Source organism: Oryx dammah, unplaced genomic scaffold (genome assembly GCF_014754425.2).
Source record: "Oryx dammah isolate SB20612 unplaced genomic scaffold, SCBI_Odam_1.1 HiC_scaffold_8, whole genome shotgun sequence".
Lineage (NCBI taxonomy): Eukaryota > Metazoa > Chordata > Mammalia > Artiodactyla > Bovidae > Oryx > Oryx dammah.
In genome coordinates, this window is record NW_024070192.1 from 19,814,175 (window position 1) to 19,836,371 (window position 22,197).

General features: G+C 39.8%; 1 protein-coding gene across 5 annotated transcripts in view; it reads right to left on the bottom strand.

Annotated features, from left to right (window-relative positions):
* The window catches only part of ATP6V0A1 (ATPase H+ transporting V0 subunit a1), a 52,992-nt gene that overhangs the window by 25,075 nt on the left and 5,720 nt on the right, over positions 1 to 22,197 (bottom strand). For 3 of the 5 annotated variants that reach the window (XM_040245246.1, XM_040245250.1, XM_040245247.1), the window contains exons 3-10: positions 15,055 to 15,133; positions 13,787 to 13,884; positions 12,691 to 12,819; positions 6,961 to 7,064; positions 6,515 to 6,641; positions 4,603 to 4,685; positions 3,894 to 3,987; positions 1,264 to 1,476 (exon numbers count right to left, since the gene is read on the bottom strand). In XM_040245246.1, the coding sequence (XP_040101180.1) occupies positions 1,264 to 1,476; positions 3,894 to 3,987; positions 4,603 to 4,685; positions 6,515 to 6,641; positions 6,961 to 7,064; positions 12,691 to 12,819; positions 13,787 to 13,884; positions 15,055 to 15,133 (927 nt within the window). The remainder of the gene's footprint in view (positions 1 to 1,263; positions 1,477 to 3,893; positions 3,988 to 4,602; positions 4,686 to 6,514; positions 6,642 to 6,960; positions 7,065 to 12,690; positions 12,820 to 13,786; positions 13,885 to 15,054; positions 15,134 to 22,197) is intronic. The other 2 variants (XM_040245248.1, XM_040245249.1) reach the window with 1 other exon arrangement.

The following is a 22,197-nucleotide window of genomic DNA, read 5'->3' on the forward strand; positions in this document are numbered from 1 at the left end:
TCTCTACTTCCATTAATGGAACTATTATTCTGCCAATTATCCAGCTGATACCTCAGAAATATTTTTAATTTTTTCGCCTTGTATTTCTCCTGTACATTGCTAAATACCAAGTCTATCAACGGATACTTCCTTCAGAATGTCTCACAAATTCATCATTATTTGCTCTTCCCATTGCCAGGTCTTACTGCCAGGTCATTATCACTTACTACTGTTTACAATAACCTAACCGTCCTCCCACTTGTAGGCTCTCTCAGCTCCCCAGTCCAACCCTCATGCTATCAGTGGATTACTCTTTTATTTAATTGATTGAAACTGACTGATTGATTTACTGAGTCATGCAGCATGCAGGACATGAGATCTTAGTTCCCTGACCAGGGATTCAACCTGTACCCCCTGCAGTGGAAGCGTGGAATCTTAACCACTGACCTGTCAGGGAAGTCCCTGGATTATTCTTTTAAAACTGTTGTGATCATCATGTCCTTTCACTGCTAAATAACTTCCAGTGTCTCTCTACTCCCTCTAGGATAAAATTTAAACCCACTAATCTGGTATTAATGACCCTTCATAATCAGGTTTCTGGCTCCCTGACTCAGGTTTACCTCCTGCTCTTTTGGCTCACCTGCTATAATTCCTGTTCTGGCCCAACCATGCGTGGTCACACTGTACTTGCCTTTGGCCAGACAGTTTACTTCTTGTTATTGCCAACAGACATCTTATCCAGTCTTCAAAGCACTGAATAAATGCCACCACCATCCTCACTGGACAAGCTAGCACCTTCCTTCCCTCCACACACATAAACTGCTCTTGGCACAGACTGTCTTGTATGTTTGCACACCAGCCTCTTCAAGTCAGAATATACTTGAGGGCCTACTTTTTACATCTCTGTACCTCCTGGCCCCTAGATCAGAGGCTTAGACAGGGCAGTAGCTCTAACTAACTACTAAAGGGAACTGCAAGGGTTATACTATGTACCTAGACTAATTGTCAGAGAGAAAGGACCAGGAAACTGATGTTCTGAGTGTGAGTAACTCTGAAGGATCATGCGGATATGATCAAATCATTTAATCTTTTCTGAACTACAATTGCTACATTTGAAAATAAGGATACACGAGATGTTCTGTCAGGATGCAAGGTGAGTACAAGGTGAGTAAATTGAAGAACTCTGAGACAAAAATGCCATGAGAATGTGATTGATTCCTGTTACCACTGATGGAAACCTCTCTTCCTGGCTGGAGGCTGCACTGCCAGCTGTGGGGGACTCACCGTGCCCCTTCTGAGCGCAAACTGGATGGAGTCAAGGTCAGTGACAGGGCACCAGACCTCCGCAATTAGACACTTCTGGGTCACATCTATGTTGCACAGGTTCAAAGTGTGGTAGATGGCCTTCATCTTCCGCACCTTGATGAACCAGACACGGATGTTCTTGGCAGCAGCCTGAAGAACCCTCTGGCGGTGATCCTCTGTTTGGTTCAGAACCTTTGGGGAGAGAAAGGAGCAGGAGAGCGACCCTTCTAATGCCCTTCTTCCATTTCAGGACATGAAGGCAAGGAGGCACAGCTTTCTGAGAAGGGATGCGGGGATCTGTTTTTTTTTCTTCCTCTAGCTATTTTTTTTTTTTTTTTTTTTTTTGCCAAATTGAAAGAAATTAAGAGTTCTACTTACTAATGTTCATATTCACTTCGCTTCAAGCTAAAGAGAAACCTGAGGAAATGGTTTTCAGCTTTTCTAATTTTACCACCAAATCCATGGCTGAACAATGCAGTCACTGGCTTTTATCTGGTTCATTAAAGAGCAATGGAGCCTGTAACTTGAAGAAGTCAGTGTCCCAGGCCCAGGAACGGACTGAGTTGTCACATCCCTGCTTATGAACAGCAGGCTGCAGAACGCCCCTGAACATCAGCCAGCACTGAGGAGCGGTGGAGAAGAGGCACTGCTGACCACCATCTGCCTCTTAGAGACTCTATGCCAGGGAAGGAGACAGGAGACTCGTGGCCTCTGGAGAGGATCCAGACTGCCACACACCACAGTCATCACAGAGCAGATAAGGCTTGATCTTTCTGTCAGGCTTCGTTTTCTCCCCAGGAAGCCCGATCCCTTGGAAACCAGCACATAGTTACCTCGGAGGAATAATACTGCCTCGACTAGAGGTGGGAAGAAAGGCCAGGGACCCTTTACATTCTGCTGTCTTGTTTATCACCAAATATTTAACAGGTCTATAGCAGGAGAGGAGAGAAGCCAAAATTAGGCAAGCAACTCACCACTCACTTGTGCATAAGAATCTATCTGAAATCTCAACATCTTTTTGAAGAGGAAAAAACTATATATTAATCATTTTAGCACAAGTACTCCATCATAGCTGGTTCTTCAGGTCAGTTCAGGAAAAAAGTCATGACTGCTCCCTGAGAAACTGTCTTGGGCAGTAGAAAGTAACTTCCATGAGAGGTTTTTTTTTTAAAAAAAAAAAAAAACAAAAACCCATGGCATGCTAGGGAAACTCCTATTCACTTGAGAATAAAGGAACAAGGATACTTTCTCTCCTGCTGCTGCTAAGTCACGTCAGTCGTGTCTGACTCTGTGCGACCCCACAGACGGCAGCCCACCAGGCTCCCGTCTCTGGGATTCTCCAGGCAACAATACTGGAGTGGGTTGCCATTTTCTTCTCCAGTGCATCAAAGTGAAAAGTGAAAGTGAACTCGCTCAGTTGTGTCCAACTCTTCGTAACCCCACGGACTGTAGCCTACCAGGCTCCTCCGTCCATGGGATTTCCCAGGCAAGAGTACTGGAGTGGGTTGCCATTGCCTTCTCCACTTTCTCTCCTGGTTGTTGACTTCACAATGACTATTTAAACTTCTGGAAGGATGCTAATAAACTTGCCCCAACCCCTACATCTCAATCCTTGGTATTCAATCCCTTTAAAAATTTTACTTCAAAAAATTATTTCATTAAAATTTTACTTCATACAGTTTGGTGCTGTAAAAGTCAAATTCTAGCCATTTATAAAGGCTACTGCACATGTTCTTCACAGTCTACTGCAAGCCTACTCATAAGGAGGGGGTAGAACAGTCCTAGAAGCCAGAATGTACTAACATGGCTCATCACCCATCAGCAGTTTGAAGAAAACTCTCTTCCCTTGGTTAAACTGATAAGTGCAGCTAACAGGAGCCAGCAGCAGGTCAAGTGGTGGGTCATACACAAGAGGGCTTGAAATGTTTCAACATGTCAAACATGTTTCTTAATGTTTCAAGGTGGCAATCATTACATTGTTTCAACAGGGAACCAAACTCCCACTGGGCACCCTTTTCCTTCCATGTATGTATAAATCATGACTCCCTCTTTAGAACCCTGTGACAGCCATCATGTGTGCAAACTACACACACTGCAACTGGGTAAAAGTTCCTTCCTGGGTACAAGAGTTACACCAGGACTCTGGCTAGACTGTATGGTTCAGATTCAAGGTGACCAGGAGGATACACACCAAGCTACTAAGAGTAGATGCCTCTGGAGGTAGAGCACGTTTGTGAGAGGCAGAATTGATTTGATATGTACTTCTATATTATTTGATTTTTTCTTAACTAAGCATACTTCATTATTCATACTTCATTCATTATAAATGTATCTCAGACTCATGAGCTGGGGAACTGAATATTCTAAGCAACAATGATTTCAGGTACATAGCGTCTCTGTCTCATTTGAAGATAATTCATGCCATTTTTAAGTCATTCCCTGTGGGGGATGGGGAAGAGTTTCACGTAATGACTTAAAAATAGTACACACACAAAAAAAACAAACATATCCTGAGCTGCTTAAGTGCCTAATAAACTGTTAGTGCTTCAAGGAAGAAGTAAGGTCTTCTATAGCAGTATTTCACAAACTCCCTTGAGGTCTCTGTGTACCATTTGGAGATCATCAATCCTGGTATTAACTCCAGAAGCCATCTCCTTTCTCTCCTGCGGCGTCTCAGGACAGGGATAGAGTGAAGCCCGGAACCTGGAATGTGCAGACACAGCCTAAGGAACACCGACATTGCTTCACAGAGCCAGTTTAAGTAATCTCAGAACATAATCCCAACATACTGGAAGGACCAAAACAGGGTTAGTTCAGACTGATGCACTAATCAATAATAATTATTTATGGGAAGGGGCCTACAGTAGAGCAGCAAGCAACATTTGAACTGTCTTGGCATTCTCTGTAACTATTAAATTCCCTTAGATTAAAAAAGAAAGAAGCAGTTATTACAAACCACATTATAAAGTGCTGGAGAAAAATGGCATGGAGAAAGGATCTCATGGGCAGAATTTCAGAAAAGTTTAAGGGCACAGTGCCTATGGTACACTGCTAGGTATGCAAACCCATTGTCCCAAAACAATGTAGAATTTATAAACCATGAGTCCTAATTACTTTTCCCAAGAAAAGGAAATTGTGATTTTGACGGTCTGTAAAAAAAAATAAACTTAGGCCATTTCTGATGGTTTAAGATAACCTTAACATTATTAAAAAATATATTCCCCATGTTAAGGTGGACTTACAGGGCTTGTGTCTCACTATTCTACAGGCTTAACAGGTGGCCTGGCTACACCCTGGGGGGAGGCATGTTTCTCTTACCCTTCACAGATTTTCTTGACTCTGTTTTTCAGCTGATCGCCTTGGAAGAAAATGATGAACACAGACTTGTGCACGTAGTCTCCCTAGGCCCCAAACCAAAAACCAAGAATTCAGACTTAGAACCCAGAAAACTTATAACCCAGAAATCATCTTTCTTGGTGACATAGAAACAACTGGAATCCTTTAAGGGTCTGGCAACCATGCACTTTAACCATTATCTTCAATCCATCTCTTAAGCTCAAGATTTACAAAAATCTTTCCATACTTGTTTTTAAACTCAATGAAGAGCTTGACACAGATGCAAAGATGATTCTCTTCTTAGTAGAATTTAGCCCTATTTACCAATTCAACTATTCAAACTGAATAATTCTTATATTGCCTAAATGACTCAAGTACAGAGAAGAGGAAAGGAAGTCATTCCTGCCTGCTCGCATGCTCAGAAACTCCAGATAAAGGGGACTAACTACAAGGAGCTGAGCAGCTGGGGAGAAATGTTGATGCACAGTCTCATGATTCATGCTGAATTAGACCTCAGGGGGCAGGGAGGAAGGCAATCTATCCAAATACCAAGTGTATACCTGAGGCCTGAGGCAAAGGTTAGTAGGAAAGATCAGAAAAAGACTCTATAGTGGGTGTTAGCCAGGACTGTCTCTGGTGCCCTGTATTTTCTCCAGTTCCTAAAGAGCTTTTATAACAGGAAAACAAACAAAACTTTGGAGGATAAAGAGGGAACAGGAGGGAAGGAGTAAGTAAGGCTTATGGGTCTTAAATTCCTAAGTTCTCCAGGAATTAACTGGAGCACATTCTTTGTGCAGCTGCTTTGTTAGAGAGAGCCAGACCCTCCCTTTACTCCACTTGTTGATAAAAAATAATGCTTCTGTTGCCCAGGAACCTGGCTGAATATCCCTGAGAATAGCTCCACATGAGGTGTAACTGCTGATTATGGTGTTTCCATGACCCAAGGACAGCCTTCAGTAAGACTACAAAACTGGTACTCCAGGAGACTCACCGTAACCTAAGTGTCACCACCCTCCTAACTCGGTCCGGAGGACATGATCCATTTACTTCTAGCTGAAGGACCCAGCTACTCTGAGAAGCCTCATAATTCAACCTCTCTTCTTAGGTTTAAAAAAAAAAGAATACTAATTTAAGACACCAAAAAAATAACTGAGAACATAATAACCAACTCCAGGCTTCTAAATAACACTAATAGCAAAGTGAAGTAAATTTCTTGCAGAACAGTTACTCATCTTTGCTTGTCGTCTCTGAATGGACTCACCATATAAATGTAGGTTTATGCTAAGAACTCTGTCCTGTTATGTCAAATGCCAAGATGTTAAGTTATTCCTGCTTTCTAAAGCACTGGGTGGGGAATATCATCCTATTTTGCACAACATAAATCTTGAAACTAAGTTCCTAAAATTCCCAACAAACAAGTAGACAAAAAACTATCAATTAAAGTTTCATCAACTTATGAAGATCACAGTTTAGGAAATCTCTCCTCCTTGTACACATGGATGTTACCAAACTTGGAACCAGATGTCTTGCTTTAATTTTCATTAAAGAGTTAATGTTCTTTTGGTCCCAGATAAGTACCGGAAAACACATAAAGCTGAAATAACTGGAGGGAATTCCCTGGCAGCTCAGAGATTAGGACTCGGCACTTTCACTGCTATAGCCTGGGTTTGATCCCTGGTAGGGGAACTAAGATCCCACACATCATGTATACACTGTATGTACACATACGATGGAGGTGAAGAGGAAAAGAGGAGTCCCTCAAATTCACAGATCCAAACGGAGTAAATGTAAGGGCTCCTCTTGGGAGGGTCAGGTTCAGGTGGCACATGGTATGTTACTGCTCTGAGTTCCTTGTACCAGACCTACTCCACCAGACGCAATTCCCTTGTCTTACAGTCACAGGATCCTCCAGGGGGTTCTCGATTTCAGCCTGCCGCAGGAACACATTCCCCCGGCACACCCGCCAAAGCATGCGCTCAAAAGTAGGGATGCGCTCCCGGTTAATCACACCAGCCACGAAGCTGTGGGAAGAAGAGCCAGACTGGGAACGGTTCCACGCCACAGGATGGGAGGAAAGTGAAGAGCAGGGGAGGGGAAAGACGTCAGTCAGGAGGCTGGGCATTGCTATGCCAAAATAACTGCCGAAGTCTGATTCCTGGACACAGCAGAGGGTTGACAGAACGACTTAGGAACTGAACCCAAGGTAAGTCAGCAACACCTTGCAACAGGCTCAGAAGAGAGGGAATCCTGGCAGCCAGTGAATCCCCAGCCTGACCGCTATTCTGAACAGCAAAAATGGACCTGACACCGCGGAGTGCAGAGGGTCGAAGCGGTACTTACCCAAGTCTTAAGGGCGTGCCTCTCCCCATCTCGCTTGGCTCCAAGAGGGACGAGGACTCTTCCAACAGGTCTGGATCCGCCATCTGCTGATGATGCAATTCAGCCTGAATTCACAAATCAATTAATATCTAATGAAAATAGTTAGTGGCATGCAGGGAACGAGGAACCAGGAGATAAGTTCAGAAAATAAAGATGAAAAAAAGAAAACCACCAAAAGAGAAGACATACCCACAAAAAGAAGACAAGAAGGACAGGGGAAGAAACAAAGAAAAGAAACAAGAGGTAAAGGAAGCAGAACTACCCCAGTAAAGCATCTGGGGAAATGGTTTTAGAAATAAGGAATAAAGAAAAAAACGTTAAATGACAGTGACAGCTGTATAAACCTGTGACTTGGTGGAAACCATTTTTTCTCTTATGTTTTCCTGAATAAGCCATGAAAGTACCAAAAATATTTTTGCATGTGCATAAAAGCTGAAGTATTTCTTCCTTTTGAGCAAAAACAAGGCAGCTCAGCAGATACATTCAATACCAAATTTCCAGGCAGCTACAAATTAGAATTTTCCCTGTGTAAGAATGTAAAAGATGGAGACTCTCTTTCCCAGGAAGAAAGCAAGGAGCTGTCACTGTTCTGAACAGAAGAAAGATAGAAGGGGTGTCTCCAGATGTTTAGGTTTTCCATGCCCTTAACAAGTCAAAACATGAGGGCTTTCAGCACACCCATTATTTAAAAAAAAAAAAAAAGCCCCAAACCGTGGGACTTAAAGAGTATTCTTTGTCCAAAAAGGTAAGAAGCACAATAGTTGGGCAGGCATGGGCCTTCACTGCATCAATAAAGTGAAGGAAAAGTGAAAACATACCTGCATGTCCTAGTTTCTAACCAGGAATCCAGGAATAGTAAAAAGTTCCTGTGGGCTTTACAGCTTAAGGATTCTTGACAGCATAGCTTACGTCAACAATCTAAGTCAAGTGAAGAAGTAACAAATAAGCCAGTTCAGAACATGTGGACTAGATGGACTGCTGAGATTTAAAATGATTTCCACCACGACAGTTTATACAATAAAATGGAGGAGGAGCGGGACCTTCTCAGATGCAGACCTACATTTCTCAGCCTTTCTCTACACGATACTTCTTGCCCCGTTTCCTCTCAGCCTCTCTCCCCACAATCATCTCGCCTTGTTTCCTCTCACCAGGAAGAAGGAGCTGCCCTAAGAAATGAAGGCTAAATGACTGCTCCACTGCCTCTTCTCCCCAGCTTCAATATCCATGGCCTACCTGTTTGACCAAAGACTAGAAGTGAGCCAGAGGAATCTTCCTTTTCAAAAGTAGAACTAAATAAAAACAAAGTCAGGAGAATTTTTCTCATCATCTTCACTCCAAATTTCAATTTGATTCTACTCTTACCAACCCTGCTATAAAAAAAAAATGTCTTCTTGATAGTCACAGAACTATAAATATAAAGTCACAGGGTTGGGGTGGGGAGCTGAGTATAAACTAGGTAAGTCTGAAAGTCTAAACAAGTGAAAGCAATTGTTCGGGAAGTAAATTCTAGAAGCAGGATCAATTCTCAACGACCAAAAGAAAAAAGAAAAAAATTTCTTTTTTAAAAAAAGGAAGGATAGGCAGTGGGCACACCAGAAGTGCAGAGAAATACCACCATGAGATTTGGGAAACTTTCTGAACTGAACTGAAGATGAGATAATGAGGGCATGGGTTACTACTTGTTCTCAAGTGCGCAGCTCTTGTTTCCGCTTAAAATCAAATCCGCTGACTACAAACCACAAGCAACTTGCTTTGAGGATCCAGAGTAACTACAGCATTTCATCTTGCTCTTAGGATGTCCCTTAGCAAAACCCAGTGAAACTCACAAGCCTCCTGTCTGCTCTGCTGCATGGTTCACAATGCCTGGTTTAAGTAAACCATAAAGATAAAGCTCAGTGCAAATATGTGCCCTAAAGGGGAGAACTGATAGAAAAGCAAACAGTGCTCCTTTAGAGGAGGAGGCGCCATCTAGACTCTCCGGGAAAATGAAAAAAAAAAAAAAAAGGCAGAATTAAAATCAAATACAAATTTACAATAAAATTCTAATTAATAATTACACCATTTCAAACTTAAGAATCCTGCAAATGAAATAATTGTGCCTGATGAGAAACTGTCCAGAACCACTAACTGAGGGCCTTTAAAGCAATATCTAAAACCATGTCATCAAGTATCTCAATCCTAATCTGGGTTCTCTCATAAAAGTACTACCAAAGTTCTTCTACATTACTTGCTATGCCCTCTGGTTTACCCGTTCCCCCAGTCAGAATACTAAAACCATGCCTTGAAAGAGGAAGTAGCACAACTTCAATAGTTTTATTTCTACACTTTAGTATAAGCAGCACATCTAGTTCAAGCTACATGACCAAGAGCAAACACTTTTCTTTCCATTGACATGAGAAAGAAATTACATTTCATCACCCGAGGTATTCACACAAGCCCCAAAGGAGATGGCAGATGGGAAAGAAAAGTAAAGAAAGCAGATGGATGGAAAACTCAGAAGGAAAGGAAGGCAGGGCTCTGCATGCCATTAACCATTACTTTTCCAGTCTTCTTTATGCTCTCATATGTTATGGTGCTTATGGTAAAAGATGCAGAGAAATCTCTCCAGCTCTTACAGTTCTTCATAAGCAAGAAGACTGAGAAAAGGATAATCATTAACAAGTCATTTAAAATGCTCTGGATAAGAAATGGCTAAGTTGAATTTGTAATCATCACAAATCGTAAGACTATTCAATACGTGTTTACCTCTCCCCTTCTCCACACCTGGCCAATCATAACCCCTATGCCTGGAGATGCAGCAAATCATTTTTGATTTAGTCATTTTCTGCTAACTCATTATTGTACATTACTGATCATATTCACCAAATTATATTCAAAAGAAGGGTTTAAAATAGGTAGTGTTTCAGGCCATTGGCAAACATTATAATCTCAGGCATGGAAGAAAGGCTCATGAAAAGTCTACATTTCTGAGACCTGAGGTCCCAAGTCTCCTGATCTTTTGCATCATGTGAGGCATGCACCCGCAGGTGCAGATGTGCTTAACTCTGTGAGGCTCTGTCTCCTGTTCTGGCAGTGACACCTGAGACTGCTGTCTGGCCTCAGCAGGGCAGGGGCTATTGAAAGGGACCTGGCTGAGGCTATGGGCTAATGGCGAGAGTGGACAAGATGCTGACTGTGCACTAGGAGGGAAAAGGAGGGGTTCCTGGCACTGGAAATAGAGGGACTGATGACGACAGCAGCAGAGGAGCCTCTCACAGCCAAGGCCTCATGCTCAAAAAAATGCTTTGCATGAGTAGGAAGGGGGAAACGATGCAAAATGGGCAGGGTGTGAAGGTCATGCCTGACTTCTCAAAATGGGCATTTCATGTTTACACCTATTAACCACAAAGAAAATTCCTAAACCCATAGTTACCATTTTAAAATCTTATACCATCTTTCCAAGTGATTCTGCTTATTTTGTTTTTACTATTATTGTTTTTTTTTTTTTTTTTTTGTATTATAAAATAAAGTTAAAAAAACTGTTTTCCTTAAGGGAGTCCATTTGTCAGTCTTTTTTCAGAATTTCTCCCAGAATGAACTAGACTAGGAAGTCTATCCCAATCCTTAAAACTCAGGAGAATATGAAAAACATTCTCATATATCTTATCAATATCCCAGCAGTAAACTAAAGGGTATATCAAAAGGGGGGAAAAAGCAGGGAGAGGGTAAAAGAACTAAGTACCCAATAATGATAAAAGTAACTGAGCTTTGATCTTGAGGCCAGGTTTACTTTGGATCTGTGGGCAGCAGCTTGGACACGAATAAAAAGCACACCATCTGTGAGCCTAGGGAGTCACTGTGTTCGTGGATGTTTCCAGACATGACTAAGTGATATAGCCCTTGTAGCCCTTGAACACAGAGACCATGTCACCCAGCTGATGCCTCACAAAGAGCAAGTGCTCTTCAAATGATCCAACAATAATAATGCTGTCTTATTATTAAATATATTATCATTTAATAATATTATTATTAAATAATAATGATGTTTAGGCAGTGAGTATACTAGAATTCCAGATTATTTGTTCATCAAAAACCACTTGACGTAAGTGACCATGCCTGTTGCAAAAGACCTGAAACACCTGGAAAGAGTTAATTACACCGTCCCACATCCTTTAATGTGATGATATCGGGGATTGGTGAAAGAAGTTACCGTCAGTCTCAAAATTCTCAACTCAGTGAGCAAACTGAATATTCACACCCTCTCTGATACGTAGCCTGATCCTGATTCTCAGGACCAGGCAATTTAATTCCTAGGAGCTTTCCCCCCTTTCCCTGGCTCAGTAGATCTTAATTAGCATGGTTTCTCTGAGTCAGATCTTCAGTTACTGAGGAATGTATCATGTCTTCAGCTGACTTTCTCCAGCCCCGTGTGGTTCTCACACTAGCATGCTTCAGAATCACCTTGTGAAAATGGACCGCTGGGCCCCACCCTCAGGGTTTCTGATTCAGTAAGTCTGGAGTGAGGACTGAGAACCGGCATTCTGACAAGTTCCCAGGTGAGGCTGACGTTGCTGGTTGGCAAACCCCTGCTCCAGGCTAGAGAACTAGGGAGAGTTATTTTTTCTTCAAAACATAGAAATTAAAAGCGAAACTGAGGACTTACCAGATACTAACTAAAGCAGGCCTTTTGTTTTTTAAAAAGCTTTGCTAATTTTTGTTGTTGAGCAAAGGAAATAAAGAACTTAATGGGGTGGTCTCCCTGGTGGTCCAGTGGTTAAGAATCTGTGCAGTGCTTCCAGAGCAGGAGGCATGGATTTGATCTTTGGTCGGGGAACATGCTGCAAGGCGTGGCTGAAATTGTTTTTTTAAAAAGAACTTATGGGAAGGCATACTGAATAGTGACTGGGACAATCTATGAAGTGTATGATGTTGCTAATCGGGTGGCAAAGACACCTATAAAATAGAAGAGTTACCTATATTTTAGGCCATCAGAAAAAGCATGTCCACACTGAAAGCTAAGACTTCTCCCCAGCTTTAATTGGGAGAAGGAAGCCTTTTGAGAGCCTTGTTCCAAATCCTTGTGGTGGGGTCACTTCAGCAAGCTGTCCCCTGGCAACTGAGTCACCTACATTTTTAACCCAGGAACTTATTATTAACATTTTGCCCCTACAAGGTACTGAAGTTGAGTTTAGAGGAAAATCCAGGAATTTCAAACAAGCATCCTACCAATTTTCCATACAACATAAAAAATAGCTCTCAAATTAAGTGTGCTTGCCATCTGGAGTACTTAAAACTATGCTCAAAGGTTGACAAGCAACCATAGAGGATATAAGTTAAAATTTAATGACAAAAGGTTTGGAGATTAAATTTTTGTTTCAATTTCATGTATAACTTTTTCCTGTTGCTTCAACTTCAAGCATACACTTACCTTCATATGTAAAATTTCATCTATGTTTACACAACTACTTTAGGGTTCCTTTCCTCATCTTGAGATGAAAAACTGCTGAAAATGCAAAAATATACAAAACCATGGCTGGCTGTGTACTGCATGGAAAATGGAACAGAATCTGACATTTCTTCAACTAAAACAGGGTGCAGAAATGGTATTGTTCCCAAACTAGCAAATTAAAATAATTATTGGAATAAAAACATGGCCCATTAGTGCTGGTGTAATATCCGCTGCTTAAATACTAAAAGAAACAGTAGTCTGACCTCATCAAAAAACTGTTGAGTTTTGCGAAGTATAAATTTTAATTCAGTTAGTTCCAGGAAATTTCTCTTCAGAGCTTCCTGGTTTGTGTTGATTTCCTTCAGTTCATTTTCAATCTTCTCAAAATTAGCCTATAGAAAAACAAAACAAAACAAAAAACCAACCGAACTATTAACTCACACTAAGGTCAAAATGCTTGCTCTAAAAGACAGATGAAATAATCCATCCTACAGAATGCTGGCCACGCTGAATATTCAAAGGTATCTTCATATCTACCCAGCAATACATCTGACCCTGTGTATTCTTTGGTTCCATATCCACAGATTGTTTAGTTAATCATAGTTATGGTTAGTTAACCATAGTAAAATATTTGGGGAGGAACATTTTCCAGAAAGTTCCAAAAAGCAAAACTTGAATCTGTTGCTCACTAGGAACTATTTTACCTGTGATCTACATTGTATTTACAATGATTAACATAGTATTTACATTGTATTACGTATTGTAAGTAATCCAGAGAGGATTTAGAGTACATGGGAGGATGAGCCTAGGGTATGTGCAAATACTACAGCCGTTTTATACAAGGGTCTTGAACACCAGCAGATTTTGATATCGAAGGAAGGGCTGGAACCAATGTTCCCTGGTTATTGAGGGATGACTGTACTGTGTTTTTACCAGGGTGGTTTTCTTTATAAAGGTTTTTTTGGCTTAAAATAGCCTCTTTTTGTCTATAGATTCTGTTATACACTTGGTTAAATCCCTCAGCAGACTTTAGATAAAATAATGATTGAAAAGTCTATCGAGATTTTATGAGATTCAGTTTATGAGATTATTAATAAATTACTAGATAAATTAACATTAATGCAATAAATTTTCAACAAGCCAATTAACATTAGTGGCATGTGACAGTATTGGAGATATTAATACCATAGTGATTTTTATACCATAAAAAAGGAAATTCATTTTAATCCCATCCACAAGAAACTTGCAATCAAAAGAAAAGGACGGCAATAATTATTCTACTTTCCATCTACTTAGGAAAGTAATTTCTGCCCTTAAATATAAAGAAACTTATCTGGCTTCCTCAGAAGAATTATTTACCTCTAAGTCAATCATGTCCCTGGGGAAGGGCACCTCTGGGTTTTCACCAGTGTCCATAATTGGGATGTTAGCTTTCCTTATCTCTTTCTCAACAAATCCTAGAACAACAGAATCAAAACATTCATGTCTAGCTCCACATGTCTGGAACTGCCAATATCTGAGGAAAAAAATAATAAGATCCCAAACCTGGCTAAGAAGAGCTTCATTCTAAGAAAGACACTTTTCATATAAAAGCAGAACTCGTAAATCCTTTTTTCTTCACACTCCCCTTTCTCCTGCCCCACATTCTCTAAAGCACAGTTCCTGCAAAGAGGCTTATCAGTCCACTATTGTCTTCTTTTCCTCTTCTGATCTTAACACTGGTTCTCATCTGTGTCAGCTCTCAATCCTGTATGATGGCTCTGGTCACAGAAATTGGTGCTGGGGAGAGCTACAGTAGAGTGTTACTCAGTAGAATATTTGACACTCAGCACACTAGTGACACAACTCCAATCTACAAGGGTTTCGTTAAATTTGAAAATAGGTCAGTTCTGAGTTAAACAAAACAAGAAACAAAGCACAGAAAAGGCCCCAAAACACAGGAGAAAAGTGTGTTTTCAGGTGATAACTACTGACTTGTTTTTCAGCAGAGAGACTAAATTCACCTAACTGAAAGTCAGCATCATATAGCAGCAAGATCTTGGGTTTTGGAGGCAGACAGCCTGGATTCAAACACTGATTCCATCGTGGCCACTTATATTCCTGGGCACATCACTTAACCTCTCTGATCTTTAGCTTCCTCATTTACTTAAATAAGGAAACTGATACCCATCTTGAAGGAATGCTGTGAGGAATGAACAAAATAGTGTATGAACACCCTAACTCTCAATAGTACCTCAATAAAGGTTAGGTTATTCCTGCATAAATAGACAATTTAAAGCTGGCTATGCTGCCATCTAAAATTGATGGTGTTCTAGGTCCTATCTCTCAGAATTCTACAGTGTAGCACTGCCATAAAACTCTTCTCATTAAAAAAAAAACACAACAAAAAAAAAAAAACAGTATTTTCAGCTTGCAGCCTTGTCATCTCAAAGTTTCTATTAAGCACCACGGAACCCAAATACCACACATCTATTTGTGCACAAGAAATTCATCTTCACATTATTAGACTGCAAGATTTTTCCTCTCTCCTTTTCCTTTCATAGTATTTTCTTCCTTTATGAAGAGGACTCTAATTTAAGACAAAGGGGTCACTAGACGAACGTCAGACAAGACCAAAATGCACATACGAAGCTTTCGGTCCATTTCTTCACATCTTCTAACTTCATTCACAAATTTCCTCTGGAAAACGTTCACATCTGGATTTAACTGCAAAATAAGAACAGAATACCAAATATTCAACTACTGTATCCATTTCCTCTCTTTCATAAGTAACACATCCTGTGAAGTGAAAACCTAATTCTATGTCAATGTGTCAGTTCAGTTCAGTCGCTCAGTCATGTCCAACTCTTCACGACCCCATGGACCACAGCACGCCAGGCCTCCCTGTCCATCACCAACTCCCAGAGTCTACTCAAACTCATGTCCACTGAGTCGGTGATGCCATCCAACCATCTCATCCTCTGTCATCCCCTTCTCCTCCTGCATTCAATCTTTCCCAGCATCAGGTCTTTTCAAATGAGTCAGCTCTTTGCATCAGGTGGCCAAAGTATTAGATAATACAATGCTATTAAAAAACTTTCTACTGATCCACACAACCCGCTTTAGGACCAGTCCAAGGAAACGTAAAAACTCTTCTCTCACTGCTGCAAGCTTATCACTGGAATAGAGGCAAATATAACAAAACACACTAGTACCAAATGTTCATCTCAGGCCAAAAGGCTCAGTGAGCACAACCACCTCCCAAATTTGGGCAATGGATATAATAGAAGCTTTGCCTGGTTTTCCTTCTCTCCTTCTTCCCAATCAGTAGAGAGAGAAAGCAAACTTCTCTTAGTTTTCTGCCCAGGGTCTTTACCTTCTAGGTGACAGGCTTGTTTATTCAATCATCCACCCATCACAAGTAATTTTCAAAACAATGCCACAAGATATTCTGGGAAATACAAACAAGAATAAAACAAATTCCTACTCATTAAGAAGCTTACAACCTAACAGGGAAGAAAGATGAATACAACCCATAAGATTGACTGTGATAAGTTCCATAAAAGTAATACAAATAAAGAACTAATAGCTACTCAACATTTATGGAGTACCAAATATGCGCCAGACACTGTATTAGGCACTGGTATAAATACAAAGAGTAAGATATGTCCCAGTTTTGAAGAGCTATCAGCCCTACAGAAGAGACAGACAGAAACCAATCAATACAACTTTTGTAAAAAATATTATTAAAGAGTAAGCAAAATGTTGGCAGTTTCCTATAAACATTCATCTACCTACCTCATGACTGAACATTCTACCACTAGGCACCTGCTTAAGGAGAATGAAGACATGTTCACAGAAACTTGTTCAAGAATCTTCATAAAGACTTCGCTGGCAGTCCAGTGATTAAGATGCCATGCTTCCACTGTAGCAAGGGGCATGGGTTCGATTCCTAGTCAGGGAACTCAGGTCCCACATGCTGTGCAGTATAGCCAAAGGAAAAAAGAATGTTTACAGCAGCTTTATTCACAATAGCCCCAAACTAGCAGTGATCCAAATATCCATCAACAGGAGACTGGATAAAAGCACTGTGATATGTTCATATCATGGAATAAAAGATAATCAACTATAGAAATATATAAAATGAGATTAATTCTCAAGAACATGAAGTTGAATGAGTGAAAGAAGTTGGACATAAGAGTCTGGGTAATAAAAAAGAAAAAGAGTCTGTACTGTATCATTCATTTACATGAAGTTCAAGAACAGGCAACACTAATCTCACTAATCTATGATGGTAGAAATCAAAACAGTGGTTACCTATGGTGGGTACGGACTGACCAGAAGTGGGCACGAGATAACTTTCTGGGCTGCTGGAAATATTCTGTATCTTGATTGGGGTGATGGTTATAAAGGTGTATACATTTACCAAAATCATCAACTTGTACTCCTAAGATCTATGCATTTCATTGAATATAAAATTTTACCTCCATAAAAAAAATGAGGGCAAAAAAAAGGAGTGGGGGAAACAGACACACACACAAGGAATAACTGATTCTGTCGTGGGGGATGAAGAGAAAAAATGCACAAAGGTAACACCTGAGCTGGCAATGAGGCAGAGTTCAGCAAGCAGAAGCAGAATGGAAGCAGAAAGACCATGACAAGTGACTCAGAGACATAAATCAATCATATTCTCAGAGAATGGGGGACATTTTCTACAGATGAAGATGAGGGAATGCAAGGAGCAGGATATGGAAGATTTTGTCCTCTGGGCAACAATATGGAATCAAATGATCTGATTTTTACTTTTTTTTTTTTTAAAGGTTTACTGTTTTGAAGAATATTGTATGTGAAGAATGAACTGTAAGAGAGAGAAAGACTGGTAACAGAGAGACTAATAAGGAAATTATTGGTATTATGTATCATATTAATGTTAGATGGAATCTATGTAAAAAGCATTGTTAGAGATTGAGAGAATCACTACATGATGATAATCAGAACAATTCTCAGGAAAAGAACAATTCCAAACTCGTGTGTCCCTAATAAAATATTTGGGTTTTGAGTTTGTTTTTTTTCTCACCGAGCAGGCAGTACCTTGACCTCTCATTCAGAAATTTCCATTTCAATAAACAAGACATTCTGAAATGAAGGTAGCCACAAGGCTCATGGTTAAATTTACTGGTTTCATAATCAGGAGTCAAGGTCAACTGCAGCCACACCACAGCCTGTTTCGGTAAGAACTCCTGAAACATCTGGGCAAGGTGTCTTCAAAATATTTCAAACAAACACTAACAGACCTACAAGGAGATACTGACAAACCTGTCCACGTAGTGGGAAATTTATTATAATTTTAAAACCATCGATATATCAAGTTCACCAAATATAAGGGATGAAGAAAATCTGAACAACAGCTTAATCTAACACACACACACACACACACACACACATCTTCTATCACTGCATCCAATAGTTTTCTCTTTAAGAGCTCATTTATAGGGACTTCCCTGGTAGTCCAATGGTTAAGAATCTGCCTTGCAATGCAGGGGACTTAACCTCCGGTCAGGGAACTTAACTCCCACATGCCTTGGGGCCCAAGCACAGCAGCAAAAGATCTTGTGTACAGCAACTAAGATCTGAGGCAGCCAAATAAATTTTAAAAATAATAAATGTTTTAAAAGTTCATTTATAAAAGCTAATCACAAAATAGGTCATTCAGCAAGTCTCAGTATAGAACTGGTACCATAAAATGTTCTTTGATTACCATGTAATTAAGTCAGAAATCCATATAAAAAATACAGCTGAACATATTTGGAAATTCTAAATATGGGTGGGTGCATGGCTTGCAGAATCTGAGTTTCTCAACTAGGGGTCGAACCCAGGCCCGAGAGAGGAGAGTCTTAATCACTAGAATACCATGAAAGCCTCTGAAAATCTTAAAATAGTTAGAATGGGATGACAGTGAAAATGGTAAAGGTCAAACTCTGTAGGATGCAGTTAAAGCGATATTTAAAAAGAACTTTACAGACTTAAAAACAAATAGGAAAGACTAAAAAATAATGTGTTAATTATTAAAGAAGTTTTAAAAAAAAGGTAATAGGACATAGAAAATAACAAAGAGCAGAAATGGTTGAAAGTTCCAGAACAAAACAAAGTCCAGAGAAGATTCCCCCAAATCAAAAGCTGAAATTTTCTTTTCTTCCTCTTAATCATTTTGTTATCTTTTTTTCTTAAAAGCGGGTTATATGAAAAGACAAAATAGACCAAATTTTTATAAGACTAAGAGATGGCATAAATAAACATGAGAATTTTAAAAGTCCACTAAAGATAGAAATTTCAACAGTTAAAATATACCCATCTAAAAATACCAGGCCTAGAAGGTTTAAACATGGGCTCTTTCAAACACTAGAAATGCCTAAAGCTTAGAAAAATTATTCCAATAAGGAAAAAAATGAAAGGGAACACTTCTCAACTAATAAGTGAGACTGGCCAATATAATCTTAATACAAAAATAAGAATCGTTTCAGAATGGACAATTACAGGTCAATATCACTTGTAAACATAAATGAAAAAAATCCTAATAAAATTATTAAGACACTGAACCATAAAATTCTTTTGAAGTACACCTCATGACCAAGTTTCTCAGGCTTGCAAGGATAATTTTATGCTTTTTAAAAAAGTCTGTACAAATGGCCTGTAAACTGGCTTAAAAGTGAAAGTGAAAGTGAAGTCGCTCAGTTGTGTCCAACTCTTTGCAACCCCATGGACGGTAGCCTACCAGGCTCCTTGGTCCATGGAATTTTCCAGGCAAGAGTACTGGAGTGGATTGCCATTTCCTTCTCCAGGGGATCTTCCCAACCCAGGGATGAAACCTGGGTCTCCCACATTGCAGGCAGATGCTTTACCATCTGAGCCACCAGGGAAGACAAACTGGCTTAAAATTCAACAATAAAAATGCTAAGATCAGCCATGGGTATACCTATGGCTAATTCATGTTGATATATGGCAGAAACTAACAATATTGTAAAACAATTATCTTCCAATTAAAAATAAACAACTAAGATAATGGCACCCAGTCCCATCACTTTATGGCAAATAGAAGGGGAAAAAGTGGAAGTGGTGACAGATTTTATTTTCCTGGGCTACCAATTCACTGCAGCCAAAAGATGCTTGCTCCTTGGAAGGAAAGTTATGACAAATCTAGACAGCATATTAAAAAGCAAAGACATCACTCTGCTGACAAGGCCCATATAGTCAAAGATATGGTTTTTTCCAGTAGTCACGTATGGATGTGAGAGTTGGACCACAAAGAAAGCTGAACGTCAAAGAACTGATGCTTTTGAACTGTGGGGCTGGAGAAGACTCTTGAGAGTCCCTTGGATTGCAAGGAGATCCAACCAGTCAATCCTAAAGGAAATCAACCCTGAATATTCATGGAAAGGACTGATGCTGAAGCTGAAGCTGAAGCTCCAATAATTTGGCCACCTGAAGTGAAAAGCTGCTGCTAAGTCGCTTCAGTTGTGTCCAACTCTGTGTGACCCCACAGATGGCAGCGCACCAGGCTCCTTTGTCCCTGGGATTCTCCAGGCAAGAATATTGGAGTGGGTTGCCATTTTCTTCTCCTGATGTGAAAAGCTAACTCACTGGAAAAGATCCTGATGCTGGGAAAGATTAAAGGCAAAAGGAGAGGGGGTGGTAGAGGATGAGATGGTTAGAGAGCATCACTGACTCAATGGATATGAATTTGAGCAAACTGTAGGAGACAGTGAACAACAGGGGAGCCTGGTGTGCTATAGTCCATGGGGTCGCAAAGAGTTGGACATGACTTAGCAACTGAACAACACCAAGAAGCATGTGGAGAAAGCTCCACATCATTTGCCACCAAGGAAATGCAAATCAAAATCACTGTGAGATATCACTTCAAACCCATTAGGATGGCTATAATAAATATGTGTATATATATACTGGTGAAGATGTGAAGGAACTGGAACTCTCATACATTGCTGGTAGAAATGTAAAGTGGTATGGCTGCTGTGGAAAGCAGTGTAGAGGTTCTTCAAAGTGTTAGAATTACCAATGACCCAGCAACTCCAGGTCTATACTCCTAAGTATATACCCAAAATATACCCCTAAGTATATACCCAAAAGAAGTGAAAATGGGAACTTAAACCTACTTGTACATAAATGTTTATACAGCAATGTTATTCACAACAACCAAGAAGAGAAAACAACTCAAATATGTTCATCAACTAGTGAATAAATAAACAAAAAGGTAGTATATACATTCAATGGAAAATATTCAGCCATAAAAGGAGTGAAGTACTGATACTTCTACTTCTTAGGTTGCTGTGAGGAATGCCTGCAATAATAATGCAAAATGTTCAACATGGCATCTATTTGAAAAATGTAAGTTGTCATTATGATCCTAAGTGTTGGAGAGTAAGGGCCTGAAGAATAGACTAGAAGTATGTCAAAGATAAAAAAATGAATGAGGGCAGAGAAGCCACAGAAGACTTTGAACAAGTCAAGCAATGAAACATGTCTTAATTGTCTCTCTAAAACCCAGGGCGATATCTTTTGTACAGAAGATAAGTAAGAATTACTTATACTAAAACCACATATTTTAATATTCTGCATATGTTCATAGTTAAAAAAAGATACAAAAAAGAAAGAAAAGAACACATACAAGATACAATACAGTTGAACTTTTATAGTAAGTGAAAGAAGCCAGACACAAAAGACCACATATTATATGATTCCACTCACATGAAATGTCCAGAGGCAAACCCACAGAAACAGCAATGAAGATTGGTGGTTGCCAAGGGCTGGAGGTGGGGAGTGGGGCTGGGAGGAAATGGGGAGGGACTCTTAATGGGTACAGGGTTTCTTCTTGGCGTAACGAAAATGTTCCAAGATTGAGTGTGGTGACCATTGTACAATTCTGTGAATATAATAAAAATCATCGAACTGTACACTTGAAATGGACAAATTGTATGGTATGTGGATTGTATCTCAGTAAAGCTGTTAAAAAAACTAGTAGGGAAAAAAGTGCCTATGTAATTCACCAAATTAACAGATTTAAAGGAGAAAAATAATCTTTAATGGTAATCTCAATAAACAAAAGGCATTCAGTAAAATTCCACAACCATTTGTGACAACCTCAGAAAAACCAGAAATGGAAAGGAATCTGTGTAATCTAATAGAATTTTCCCAAAAAATTAAGAATAAACATCCTATTTAAACTATAAAAAATCTAAAAGATTACCCTTAAAGTGAGGAGCAAGACAAGCATACTATGTGATAGACACAAAGCATTCCGCTCTATTTCCTTATTAACAAAAATCCCAATTTTGTTCAGGGCGGTAGCAGATCAGTCGGAAAAAAAACAACCACCACCACCACATTTCCCAAACTCCCTTGCAGCTAGATTACACCATAATTTTGGCCAATGAATAATTAGCAAAGTCTGATGAGGATTTCTGGGAAAATTGTTTTCCTCCATATGTAAGTCCTTCCCCTTCCTCCTTGCACTTTCTTCTTCCTGCCTAGAATATGGATGAAACGTTGTGAGTTGTGGTGATCATCTGTAAAGACAAAAAGCCAAGTGCTCAAGGATATTTAAACAAATACAAAGTGATCTTAGGACGCTGATGACAGTGTGAAGCTGGGCTTCATGTTACATGAGAAAAGTATACCCCTATCATTTGGGTTTTTAGTTACATACAGCTGAACACAATCCTAACTAGTATCAGCTTGGTATTATACTTTATCAACACGTTACTGAAGGTAAAATAAAA